Source organism: Trifolium pratense, linkage group LG6, assembly GCF_020283565.1.
Source record: "Trifolium pratense cultivar HEN17-A07 linkage group LG6, ARS_RC_1.1, whole genome shotgun sequence".
Taxonomy (NCBI): Eukaryota; Viridiplantae; Streptophyta; class Magnoliopsida; order Fabales; family Fabaceae; genus Trifolium; species Trifolium pratense.
In genome coordinates this window covers 35,507,256-35,520,722 of record NC_060064.1, presented here as the reverse complement: position 1 = coordinate 35,520,722, position 13,467 = coordinate 35,507,256, and the positions used below count along the sequence as shown (strand labels likewise).

General features: G+C 30.9%; 2 protein-coding genes across 2 annotated transcripts; one reads left to right on the top strand and one right to left on the bottom strand.

The window, feature by feature from the left end:
* Window positions 1-796: 796 nt before the first annotated feature.
* On the top strand, window positions 797-2,975 carry LOC123890799. The gene is made up of 3 exons (XM_045940495.1): window positions 797-983; window positions 2,044-2,195; window positions 2,540-2,975. The coding sequence occupies exons 2-3, from the start codon at window positions 2,058-2,060 to the stop codon at window positions 2,624-2,626; spliced, it is 225 nt and encodes a 74-aa protein (XP_045796451.1). The 5' UTR covers window positions 797-983; window positions 2,044-2,057; the 3' UTR covers window positions 2,627-2,975.
* Window positions 2,976-8,356: 5,381 nt separating this feature from the next.
* Window positions 8,357-9,998, bottom strand: LOC123890797 (NAC domain-containing protein 83-like). The gene is made up of 2 exons (XM_045940494.1): window positions 9,143-9,998; window positions 8,357-9,035 (listed from the first exon to the last, which is right to left on the bottom strand). The coding sequence occupies exons 1-2, from the start codon at window positions 9,569-9,571 to the stop codon at window positions 8,682-8,684; spliced, it is 783 nt and encodes a 260-aa protein (XP_045796450.1). The 5' UTR covers window positions 9,572-9,998; the 3' UTR covers window positions 8,357-8,681.
* Between the last annotated feature and the right edge of the window lie 3,469 nt (window positions 9,999-13,467).

The following is a 13,467-nucleotide window of genomic DNA, read 5'->3' as shown; positions in this document are numbered from 1 at the left end:
TCGGGATGAGACTGTAACCACTTGATGTCAAAATTGACCCCCAAACTAGATTAAATTGTTGGTAAAAACAAAAAAAATATTATTCAAAAAAAAGAAAAAAATTATAAATATTGAGGCAACTATGTCAAAATCCAATGTAGCTTAGTTTATAGCTATTAGAGACACAAAGAGCCGATAATGAATTTTTCACTTTTTTACACTAAAAGTGTGTGACTTTTTTTCGTGAGATTAACTCGGTTGATAGAGACATCGCATTATATATATATAAGAGTTGGAGTTCGAAAACCGGACACTCCACTTATTCTCTAGTTACTTTACAAAAAATATGTGACTCTAATCATCAGGATATTTAATTATAAAAATATAAATTAGGATATTTAATTATAAAAATATAAATTAAAAATGAATAGAAAGTTGTCATTGAGAAATAGTGTACAAACAAATAGTGTACAAAAAAAGAAGAAATTCACAATTGTTTTCTACTAATTAATTTTTGGACTTTTACTTTGATAGAAAAAATCCACAAGTGCGCACATAGCCACATATTAGGATTTAGTTAGGAACATGGATATATACATACTCGTGCAATTTCAACGACTCGGCTGTTAAATAGCAAAAAAAAAAAAAAAAAAAAAACGACTCGGCTGTCGTACCATATAGCATGGCTGGTAATTTTTTGTCAATGCAAATATATTATATTTTTCTTTCCATCTTTGGTGTTTGGTTTCTGAGAGTTTGTTAATTTTAAAATTGATCTTTGGTGTTTGAACATATAGGGGGTGAATTGAGAATAAAACTCTTATAATCTGAAGCTGAAGCCCAATCCAATTTTTTAAAGAGGCCCATATCTAAAAAAATCCAGCCAGCCGCTATTGCTTGATCGATCGATTCGTACAGTATTTCGTATCAGACAGAAATCTGAAAACGTAGTCGGAGTAGGAAGCAAGGCCGGCGGCGGCCGCTAAAAACAAAGAGTGAGAAAGGTTTTCCTCTTTCTTTTTCATTCTCTCCTGCTGCGATTTCATTACTTTTCTGTAATTTGTTGTTAAGTAAGCAGTTACCAATAATGTATTTAATTAGGCCGCGAAGGCGATTCTATACGAATGAGTGAATACTTTATAATCCTAAACTCAAGTGTTATTCTATTATTAGTTCATAAGTCGCTCATTACTAATGCCTAATTGTTTATTTTGATTATGGCTCTGTTTAGCAATGCCAAAATTTTAGTTTATATCTTATAAGTTCATATGAAACAAAAGGATTCGTTTGATAACTATTTTTTTAGGTTTTTACTGGCTGACTGATACCTTACTTTGATAAGCTAATTCAATTAGCTTATAGCTTATATTTTTCCTTACTTTGATAAGCTAAGTCAATGTCATCTTACATGAAATGTTATTTAAACATATATTTTTAACTTTCTGTGAATTTTGCGTGTCTATGCTTGGTTCACACAACTTGTATTTATTTATAATGGTGTTACAATAAATACATTGAATGTATAATGAAGAAGCACTAATCTTAGGAAGCTGTAAACTCTAGGAATATTAACAATCACTCTAGGAACTTGTACAGTCTAGCAATATCTATATCAACACGTTATCCACAATTTTTTGTCAAACAGGGCCTGTTTCATTATCGCCTACGTCTTGTTCTAGATTTTGAAATATGGGTATGTTAGTTTATGTTTTAATGAGAGTTGACTGGCAAGGACACTGTAAAAGAAGCTCTGGGCATGACTTGGGGTTATTTGACATGGTTCGGGTTTGATTTTCATTTGTCAGTTGTGTAGATTTCATTATATTGTATTGTTTTTATCTGTTGTTCTTAATTTTACTAACTTATGAATGTTATGTGAAGTTTCTAGTGTTACAAACTTATGAAGAATATGTATTTTTGTTGAATATCATTATATATATACACCAACAGTTTAAGTGTTTAACCACGGACTGCTGCAGACTTCTGGGCAGTGTAAGAAATAAGGTGATGCCTGTGTCAAATGAAATCTTAATTGAATCTGATCTGTTTGTGTTTGTTTTGTAGGTAAAATAAAATAGATGGGTGGTGCATTTTGGGGGACACGGGTGATGGAGGTAGTGAAGAAGCATGATTCTGGAGGACTCGTTTGGAAGAGAATCAAGCTCACCACCACCCGTAAAGCCAATGCCAAGAAGCGTCTTCTCCGTGTGTGGCAGGTATTAGAATAACACCTCTCCCCAACACACAATTATGACCTTGCTAATTTAGTTTCTTCTGATTATTTTCTATATTGGCTCAGCATTTCTTTTTATTAATTCAATACGTTCGTCATACCTAGAGAAAGTGTTTAGGTATTTGATGAGGAACATAACAGACATTTCATATTGTTTCCAAATGATTCCCAGGCCCAGCTGCATGCCTTCTTCTTTTCTTTTTCTTTTTCTTTTTTCATTTCATCGATAGTCACTTATTTTTGTTCATGCATTCTTTGTTTCCAAAGATAGAACAATAATTGTGACTGTCAATGGCTAATGTTATGGTATGTTTTTCTTTTTTGAAGAACGAAGCCGTCCTCAAGGCATGTTCTGAACCATCTCCTTCAGTAAGTTCTTCTGCCAGTGCAAACAATGTTGCAAAGAGTAATTAAGTTGAAGGGTGTCCACCTGAACGTTGTTCCATCAGTAATTTGGGTTACCTACTATTTTTCATGATTTTCAAAAACATTGAAACTATTAGGCAATGCGGCTTCAAATACGGCCACAATTGTAATATTGTAGGTGCATAGGTAACGTGGTTCATTATTCAAAAGTAGTATGATCTATGCATGTACATAGTTCATTCCTAATAGGATGATTTAACTTGCAGCATGTAACTTGAGTTTGTGGTTTCCTGTTAATTTTTACATTATTTATGTCTTGCTTGCTATACATATCATAATAGCTGTTATTGAAGACAGTTGGATTTATGGGAATTGTCTTCCTTTTTTATGCTGTTCATTAGTTGATATTTTTAATGGTAGTACATTCTGAATGTATGAATGTAGAAAGGTAAATATCAGTCTGAATGTGTGCTTTCGGGCAATTTGTATGGTCTAGATGCATATTTTCTATAAACATGAGGATTTTTTAATAGTGTGATGAGGAATGAGGAAATAATGTCCTTTATCATTAATTAATAATAATCAATGTGGAAGAGGACCGGCATTTTTTATTAGAGCATATGAAAGGGATTGAAATACAAAAATGATAAGTCTTTGTTGCATGTATACTAAGCAACCCTTGTAGACTCAACGCCGTCCAAGCAAAGCACATTAAAAAAGTTGTTGGTTTTTGGAACTAGTCAAAGTTGATGGATGATTCCCTTTTCTGCAAGGCATTTCTTTGGGAAAATATAGAAATGTGGAATAGCAATGTTGATTTACCTTATTTATTTATTTATGTGATTGACCTAATCAGGTGAGCCTACCAAGTTTAGCTTTGAGCAAAGCAAGTGGGTCATGTATGTATGTATGGTCTACCATGATAGGCTGCCCACGTGATTGACAAAATGTGTTGTTCTATCTAAGTCAGCAATTCACATACATACACACATATACCTCTCTCATCTTTTATTTCCTTCATGAAAATGAAACTTATAATAGAAAAGATGACGTGAAGAACTCTAAAAGCTTCATTAGATTGTTCTAAGCCACTATCACAAGAAACTCTGGTCGGCAATTAATTCATTTTAAAAATATATTTAATTATACTTTGTCTCCTTAACTTTGTAATTCTGCTTCTTTTTTTCCAAGAGGCTTGAGTGAGACAGTTTTGGTATTTTTCAGCTTAATAAGAAGTTTTGAATTCCACGAATTTAATCTTAAAAGTGTTAAAACTGTTGAGGAATTGTTTTACAGCCCATTGTGATTTTACTCGGTTGAAGAAATTAATCTATGCATGTGCAAAAAGTTACCAATTCATAAGTTAAATGATCAAATTGTGTTAAACTTACAAAAATTAAAGACCAAAATGATTGGTTTTAAAATTAATAGACCAAATCGTGTTAATATAATAAATTAAAAGTTCAACATATATGCGACTTTTATTTTATTTTTTGACGAAACATTTATGCGACTGTCACAATAAAAAAATTAATTCAAATGTTCAGCATTTGCTTAATTTTAAATACTTCTTAGTTCATTAACTTATTTTAAAAGTTCAGTTTGATTAAGAGATCAAATTGTGTTAATATAATAAATAGAAGGATTAAATTGAACAATTTTAAAGTTAGATGACCAAAATACATTTATAAAATAAGTTAAAGGACCTGTCAAAAAAATAAAAAATAAGTTAAAGGATAAAAGAGTTATTTAAGCCATGTATATTATGTATCATTTTTAGTCTTAGAGTAAGTGATTAAATTGTTTTAAAACTTGACCAAAAAAATGTGTCTTTCTATAAGTAATTTTTTTTTTTACATGTGTTTCTGACCAAATTATGACATATAAATATTTGTAGAGATAACCAAAGAACCAACTTATACAAATAACACTATAATATACCATTTAATTAAATACTTGTAAAAACATTTATCACTTATTCAAAAAAAATAATATATATATATATATATATATATAGAGGATGTATCATATGAGAATGACAAAGTTATATGAGAATGATGAGAATGAATAGGAGTCATTGGATTAAAAATGAAGGGCTTAGATTAAAATATGACTTAAATGACTCATTGTATATAATCCAATCCTTCTTTCTCCACAGCAAAACACATACAACAGTTCCTCTTTCTCCGCCATCTCTCACCGGCAACCATCTCACTATACAAACAATTGATGCATAGCTATCTAAGTCTTTAATTTTACTATACATGCACACAATAATTGCGAGACAAACTTCTATATTTTATATTTTTGATCTGTCCAAACTTTTTTTTCTTTCTTTTTTCTGTACAAACATTATTATTTTGGGTCAATACATTTTTTAATTGGAGATGACGACACGTTGTTCTATTTTATATACTACAAATTGCATACTAGTCTTTTTTCCTTCATTTATATTATATTTTAGTTTCGTCTAAAAAGTGCTAATCGAATCAATTGGTTTTAGTTGTACTGTACAGGGCTAGTCAACTCCAAGCTGGCTAGTGGTGCTCGTGTACGACCTGTTGTATGAATATGAATAACGAGGGCAAATTTTACAAGAAATTAAACATCCAAGGCTACATAAATATAAAAAATGTTACTACCTCTGTCCAAAGGTTATTTATGCATAACAATGCATAATTTAAATCATTAATATATATATATATATATATATATATATATATATATATATATATATATATATATATATATCTTTTTTATGAAAAATTATAAAAATTTAATATTGTGAAAATATTCATTGAGACAAATCAAACAAGATCTTATTTGCTAATATTTGTCTTTATACATTAGTAAAAAAATACGATAAAAATAAGATATATATTATTGTGGGAAATTGTATATTTTATAGACACCAAAATATTAATGAAGACAATTTTTTTTTCTTCCAAATACTCCGATCTAGAACAAGAAAGACCTATATATTACTTTCAGTCTCTTAATCTTTTGTTCTATACAGATGTATTTGTGAAAAAATTAATAATATATAGACCGAAGTATCTTTTTTATCATTGGATCAACAAGTTATATCATATTTCATCATATCTCATTTGATCCAATTATGTGATTTATTGATATAATGGTACAAATCAATATGTTGATGATGCAAGACATGTTTCACCTGTGCAACATAAAATTGGCCATCAAATAAGCTATAAACTAATAAGAATAACAAGGTATAAATTCGTGAAAAAATAACCATTATCAAGCATGTTTTATAGTCCATATGAGCTTATTTGCTTGCAAGACAGACCATAAGACTTAATGGTTGTCAACCAGGGACGAATCCAGAAAAAATTTATATTGGGGACCGAAAAGTAACTAATCTATTTTATTTATAGAGATTATATTTGTTTACATTGTCCATATAATTTTCTTTTAGTATCATATTATAAGTACAAAGTTATTCTCTCTCAACTGAATTTTTTTCATACGCATGAGTCCGAAATTAAACATTTGAACATCAGTTAATATTACATGCTATATTTATAGGAACATAAATTATATAATATACTAATACTAAGTATATATACTATTAGAGTTAGAGTGAAACATATAATATATAATATAGGAGTATAATATATGTATATTTATATGTAAGAGATGGAGGGGAGGGGGACCTTGGCCACTGCCTACCCCCGCCAGATCCGTCCCTATTGTCAACAGTGTGAATTTCAAATGTTTGTCAAAGGGCTGTTCCTCTAATTTTCATAAAAGAACTTTAATTTTCCTAATTTTTTAATTATCCCATAATTTTTTTAGAGTTTGTGTTTTAAACACTTTAGAAGGAAAATGTCGATACATGAAAGTGGTGAAGGATGTTAGAAATGGAAAACGTCAACAATAAGAAAAGAATAAAAGTTTCTATGTCCAAAGCATTTAGTCACTTGTTTAGCCTGATAAAGGAAAAGAAAAAGGTGAATGATTGAGTAGTGGGGAGTTTTATTTGTTAGACAAGCAATTATATGTTTGAGGAAAGTCAATATTTGTGATTGGGAAAATTGAAAAGAAATCGAATTGCAAACATTAAGGATTAATTATAAGCCAAAGAAAAAGATATGGATAAGATACGCATCCTTGTGAATACGGCGTCCAGAATTTGGACCCAAATCAATAAATTCAAAAATGTTATGCTTTACAAAAATCAAGTGTTAAGTTATTTAAAATTAGAAATTTATATTTAAAAATATAAAAAATAATAATATTTATAAAATATTATGCATAAATTTCAAAAAAATATTATTATATTTACATTTTTAATGTTTCTTTAGGACACATAAACACATGTAAACATTTTCTATGATTTATTTTGTAACAATAGTGAACTTTTTTTTTTTTGTTGTCAAAATTTAAAAATCTAAAGCTAGAGATTGAATTGCTCCTTGGGAAGATCTAAATTGTGATGATTGAAAAAATATCCTAGTACTTCGTGGAAGTCTGGGATGTGGTCACTGATCAATTTTTAGAAGGGTCCCTTACTAGCTAAAATATGTTCATAGACCCCTAATAATCCCTCCCCCTCCCCACTTCCACTATCACTGCCATCCTTAGTCACTTCTCTAAAAATTGCCATACACCGACCGGCATTGCGAAGTCCTTTTGTTTGATGAATTGACTTCAAATTAAAGGACTTAAAAGCACAATTGGATTGAGTGTGGTTAGGCTCCCTAAAAATAAATTCTCACACCAGAGTCTAAAAAAAAAAAAAGAAATAACGTCCTCTCCCTTATCCAAAAAGGAGCATAAAATCGAATTCAGAACCTGTGCATACTACTCAAACTTCTCTAACATTTTTTATTTTTAAGTATTAAAAGTGAAATTAAGTGATAAAAGTTACTAAAAGTGATACCCTATCTACTGTCACAAAAATTGTTGTGATGTTTCTAACTAAATAAATAAATAAATGTTTGTGTATCAATGGAAAACAAATTTATTTATTTGTTCTTGTTTTTAATTTGCACAGCACAGTTGTAGGCTTTTGGTGAGTTTTTGGTTTGCTCCAAGTTATAGTTGATGACAGATGTATAAATATGAATTTATTGTTATAAATTAAAGAAAAAGTTACTAGTATTTAAAATTAGATATGACACGAATCAATGTTTTGAGGAATTGGGTTCTTGTTGTGTGTGTTGACCCATTTGCAGATTCTAATTTTGTTAATCAAAGTAACAAGTAGTGGGATGCTGATCTCGCAAAGATTATGTTCTTATTCCATGTTCTCATCAGAATTGGAGGGGAGTATTTAATTTATAGTTGGAGTTGGACACTATTATTATTAGGGTCTTGTTAACATGTGTTCTAAGGGCACATGTTAAGATATACCAAAATAGAAATTCAACATTTAATGATACAAAAAAATTTAATGCTTTAAAAGTCAAAATGCACAAATTAGCATTTAATAATTTCTATTTTTGCTTCCTTAACATATGCCTTAAGGACACAAGTTAATATTCTCCTTATTATTATTATTAGTATAGTATAATAATAATAATGATTTAAAAATAATAATTATGCACAAGTGCACAACACAACGAAAGTAACCATATGATAATATGATATGCATATGGTGTTTTCCATCCATCCATCGACTTTTTGGTGTGTCAAATATAGAAATGAAAGCACCTACCTACCTTGTTGAAACTTAAAAAAGAGAGTTGCTTTTAGGTAGAATTAAAGAGAAGACCATTCATTGCAATTGCTGAATTGCATAGTAAGAGAGTGTGTCTGAAAATAAAGAATTTGATCCATTACTACTTACTTACTACATGGTAGAAATTAGTACTACTACCATACCATACATACTCTTTTGAGTTTGAGAGCTCAAATGAGACTAACTCTTATTATCTGAATTAATGCCGACCTCATTTGGTACTACACTTAACAATTGAGATGAGATGAGATGAGATAATTACTACTACTACTACTTACATGATTGATTGATAGACCTAATTAATTAATTAATAATAATAATAGACAGAGAATTAAAGAAATGAAGGGAAAAGGGGGATTATTAAGCATGAAACTGTGGTGGTTGTTTGTTTGTTTGTTAAGGTTGTTTATTTGTAAGACAAGATGGGAGGATTGTGAATGAGCTACTACTGTCTTCATTTTCATGTTCACCCAATTCATCAGTGATACCACTTGTAGCTGGTGAGATTGAGGAGGAGGAGGAGTAGTAGGCATCAGTAGTGTTGTTGTTGTTGTTCTGTGCCAAAAAGTCATAGAAAACCAACACCTTTGAACTTGAGTTGTTGTTGTTGTTCACCTCCACCTCCTGGCCTCCTTTGGGTTTGACTCCCAACAACAGACTTGGGATAGTACTACTACTGTCCTCTCCATTTTTAGAATTAGAACCACCTCTTCTCTTGAGAAATATGCGACAAAGAACCCAATTTTCATTCTGCAAAACCAAAACCATTCATTCATTCATTCAACCATCCATCATCTATGTATAATAAATAAATAAATAATATTATTGATGAAAAACAAAGAAAGAAAGTGACTGACCATGGGGTTAGAGTTAGAGTAGTTGGAGGGAGTGAGACGATATTCGTGCATGATCCAATCAGTTCTTGAACCATGAGGTGGTTTGCCTTTGTAGAAAACAAGAGTCTTCTTGATTCCCCCCCCAACATTGGAGATATGTTTGTCCAAACCAGTTGCTTTCCAGTAACCAGAGTTAGTAGCTCTGTTGGATCGATTACCATTTGGGTATTTGGGTTCTTTAGTACTGAAAAAGTATCTCTCTTGTTCCAAATCACCTGGTAAATCCCATGGATCAGACTTGCAAAGATCAACCTCAGGAATGATGGAAGCGGGTAAAGGTAAAGACAAGACCTTACGCTTCAAGTATTCAACAACAAGTTCTTCATCTGTTGGGTGGAAACGGAACCCTGGAGGCAATCTCACTTCACCATTCTTCTTAACAAAATTCATCTTCTTCGTGTGTGTGTGTGTGTGTGTGACTGTGGGGAAGACAGACAGTTCAAGTAAAGTGGTTTTCGTTTCTTGTTTACTATAATCCCATTAATTAATTAATTAATTAATTAATTAAAAAGTAGTAGTAGTATGTAGCGGAGGAAAGGAAAGGAAAGGAAAGGAAAGGAAAGGGGGAAGAAAGGATACAGTAGAGAATTAGAATAAAGAAAGAAAGAAAGAAAAGTGAAGAAAAAGGATGTTATTATTGATGAATTATTATTATTATTATTAGATTGAATGAGGTATGGTATGGAGAAGAGTGCAAAGTGTGTGTTTTTATAGTAATGAGTCTGACACCAAGGAAGAATAAATAAGACGACACTTTTGTTATGTTTCTCTGCGTAAACCATACTCAACTCAACTCAACTCCTTTTACTTTCACGTTTTCTTATAAATAAACTTCTTTTTTTATATTCATCTTATAATTAACCTATTTGGACTACATTAATACTTCACCGTCCCAAAATATAACAACTCATTTGTCATTGAATTTATGTCAATGCATAATTTTGATCAGGAATATTTTTAATTCTCTATTAGTAAAAAATTATAAAAATATGATATTTTAAAAATATTCATCGAAACAAATCAAACAAGATTTTATATGATTATATTTATATTTATATACTTTTAAAAAAATACGGTTAAAACAAAACATATGAATAATGCATTTAATCAATGAGACGGGGGAGTATAAACTTCAATTGTTCAAATGACAATAAAATTAAACAGCAATTGCCTCAAAAACAACCGTCTCTAATTAAAGTTCATCCAGAGAAAAACTAGCAATTTTAAAAATACTAATTTCATTAAATAGATCTCATTTATCTCCAACAATATTCTATATTTTTATTGCTACTTTATTATAAGTCTTACTCTTTCTTAATAAAAAACCAAGAAAAAAAACACATTTTTTCGTTGTGCATATCTCAAATGGAGTAATCATGCTTCATACAGTATCTAATAGGGCTGAGCACAACCGACCCAATCCGATTGAAACCGTTCGGCCCAAACCGAAACAGAGCATTCAGGTCGGTTTCTGTGAAACCGCGGATTGGAATTGTGTAAACCGTGGATATTAAGGCATTGAATGGGTGGTTTACGGTTGGAAGGTTTCGGCCCATCGCAAACCGAAACCGAACCATTATTAATTTATTATTATTATTAATTATTAATTATTATCAAGCATATAGCTACTAACAGCATAATCATTTAAAAAAATAAGTAATTAAAAATTTAGACCAAAGATTTAGACAAGATATTTGGATAAAAAAATAGAAAATAATGGGCTAAGAATATGGCTAAGTTTAAAGGCCCCGAGTATTTAATTGGTTCGATATGGTTATGCATATGTCACCCATTGGTTCGACTGGTTCTAAGGTTTGAGCCCGAAACCGAACCAAACCGAACCGATGCCCAGCCCTAGTATCTAATAGCCAGTGTTTTTAGGATTCAGTTTGTAATTTTAGAAAGAAAGGAAAGAAAATGAAAAAAGAGGTGAGATTATTAGGTACAGCTGGAGGTGACCCCAAAAGCAGCAGCAGCAGCAGCATTAAATGGTGAGTGGCAGAGTTTATGTTTGGTTGGATGAAAATACGCAAGTGACTGACTCTCTCTTCACTTGGATTATGTTATGAGGGAACAAATGACTTGTTTTAGTTTGGTTGATAGGGCACGGCACTCACAGTCTCACACTCATGCATATAGGAAGGGAAAGGAAAGAGTGGCTTGTATTGCAACGCAACGCAACGCAAAGCCCCCTTAAAAGAGGCAACTCCTTCATTTGTAATTTACTGCCCAATACCAATTGTGTAGTATTCAAGTACGGACAACCCTTAACCCAACCCAACCCAACCCAACCCAACCACACACACGAGTATAGTACGAGTATGCTAGCTAACTTCACACTCACTCTTCCCATCCATCTTCTGTTCCCTTCCTTCTTTCCCATTACCCTTTCTCATCTCTCCTTTTCATTTTTCATACACTCTTTTAAGGTTCATGTGCGTCTGTTGCCGTCATCAATTTATTCACTCTTTTAAGCTTCCTTTATTTTATGCCTATAACTTTAACCAAACTTTTCAATTTTTAAATAAAATTATAAGAAGAATAATTCAGGTTTAGTTGTTTAGACTTGCTCAATATTCTTTCTACGACATGTCAATGTCATTCATTAATTTGTGTTTCTAAGGGTTTTCTCTTCATTATAATTCATCATTTTTTATACCATATATTATCACTCTAACGAGCCGTGAACGTGAACGTTATCAAACATACATACATTTGCAATATCATTTTCAAATCAAATTAAATATTCTCTTATGTTACCTTTTCAATAACTTAAGGGTCTAAATCATGCACAAATCTACTAACCATTCAAAATTGCCATTTAATCTTATTCATGCTACATATAAACAACTATGACACTGCATAATAAACGGTAAACCAATCACAAAATCTACTAGACCTCATAGATAGATCATCTCATCAAATGAAGTACCTTAGTTAATAATTGTCTAATTATATTTTTAGCTACGTGGGCCTAACAAATTTACTTCTTATCTTCTTAATGGTAATCCATCAATCCAAAAATATAAGAACTAATTAACTATTGCACGTATGTCAATACATAATTTTGATTATGAATATCTTTAATTGTCTATCAGTAAAATTATAAAAATTTGATTTTTGAAAATATTCATCGAAACAAATCAAACAAGATCTTATATGATAATATTTATATTTATATACTTGTAGAAAAATATGATCAAAACAAAACATATAAATAATGCATTTAGTCAAAACAAATCTTATAAAATGGGATGGAGGGAATAGTTTTTATTAGGTCATGCTAGCTACGTGGACACTAGTTAAGCCTACCCGACTGACAGCTATCAATCATGAACTAGCAGGATGGACCGCCTTTGAAGCCGGTATTGTTTATATAAATGAGACTTTAGAATAACAACTCGCTATACATGCTTCCTTTCTATCACGACTAAAATTATTTACTCACACTCCCTTGCTATAACTTGCCTTACTTGATAGCTTCGCTTGTTTACAGGATAGATCGCTAAGCTCCCTCTTCATATCTGTGGGGCCAGGCCAATAATAGTACTTTTTGCTTATTCTTTCTGGCTGAGCGAGGTACAAGACTTTTTCCTCAAGGAGTTAGAGCAGAAATTATTTACTCGTGTAAAAGAATAAGACCGGCCAGCTTACCATTCTATTAAAAAATTAAACGATTGAGAGTGGATAATCCAATAACCACCTTTCTTTTTTGTTTGGTAATAAATATTTTATAACTATATGATGATTCCGTTGCTCTTTTATTTCGTCACTAGTTAAGGATATAAAAAAAATTGTATTGAAAAGAATATTTTTTATATTTTTAAGAGGTTGACTGCACACATTTTAATTATTATTTTTTTTTTAACATTTGAGTTTCTTAACTAAGATCCCAAGGACACTATTTAGTTTTTCATTTTTTTATTTTATGGAAAATACTAAACAAAATCTCGAAATAATGGTTAAAAACACAAAAATAGTAGTAATATAATCTTAAAAATAGTGGATTCAATATCTTGAAATTTTAAAAAGAATCTTTCTTCCTAAATCCATTGTTTTTGTTTCCATTTTATTTTGTTAACCATTGTCCCGGCGGTACTGTTTAACATTATCCTTATTTTATAATAAAAAATTTGTTCAATGAAAATATAACGGGTACTACATGAGTATAACAATATAGGCATTAATTGATAATAAATACTTAAATATGTGTACCAATTTAAAATTATAAGGGTTAAATATGCATAAGGTCCCTGCACTTACGAGTCATTTGAGTTTTAGTCCCT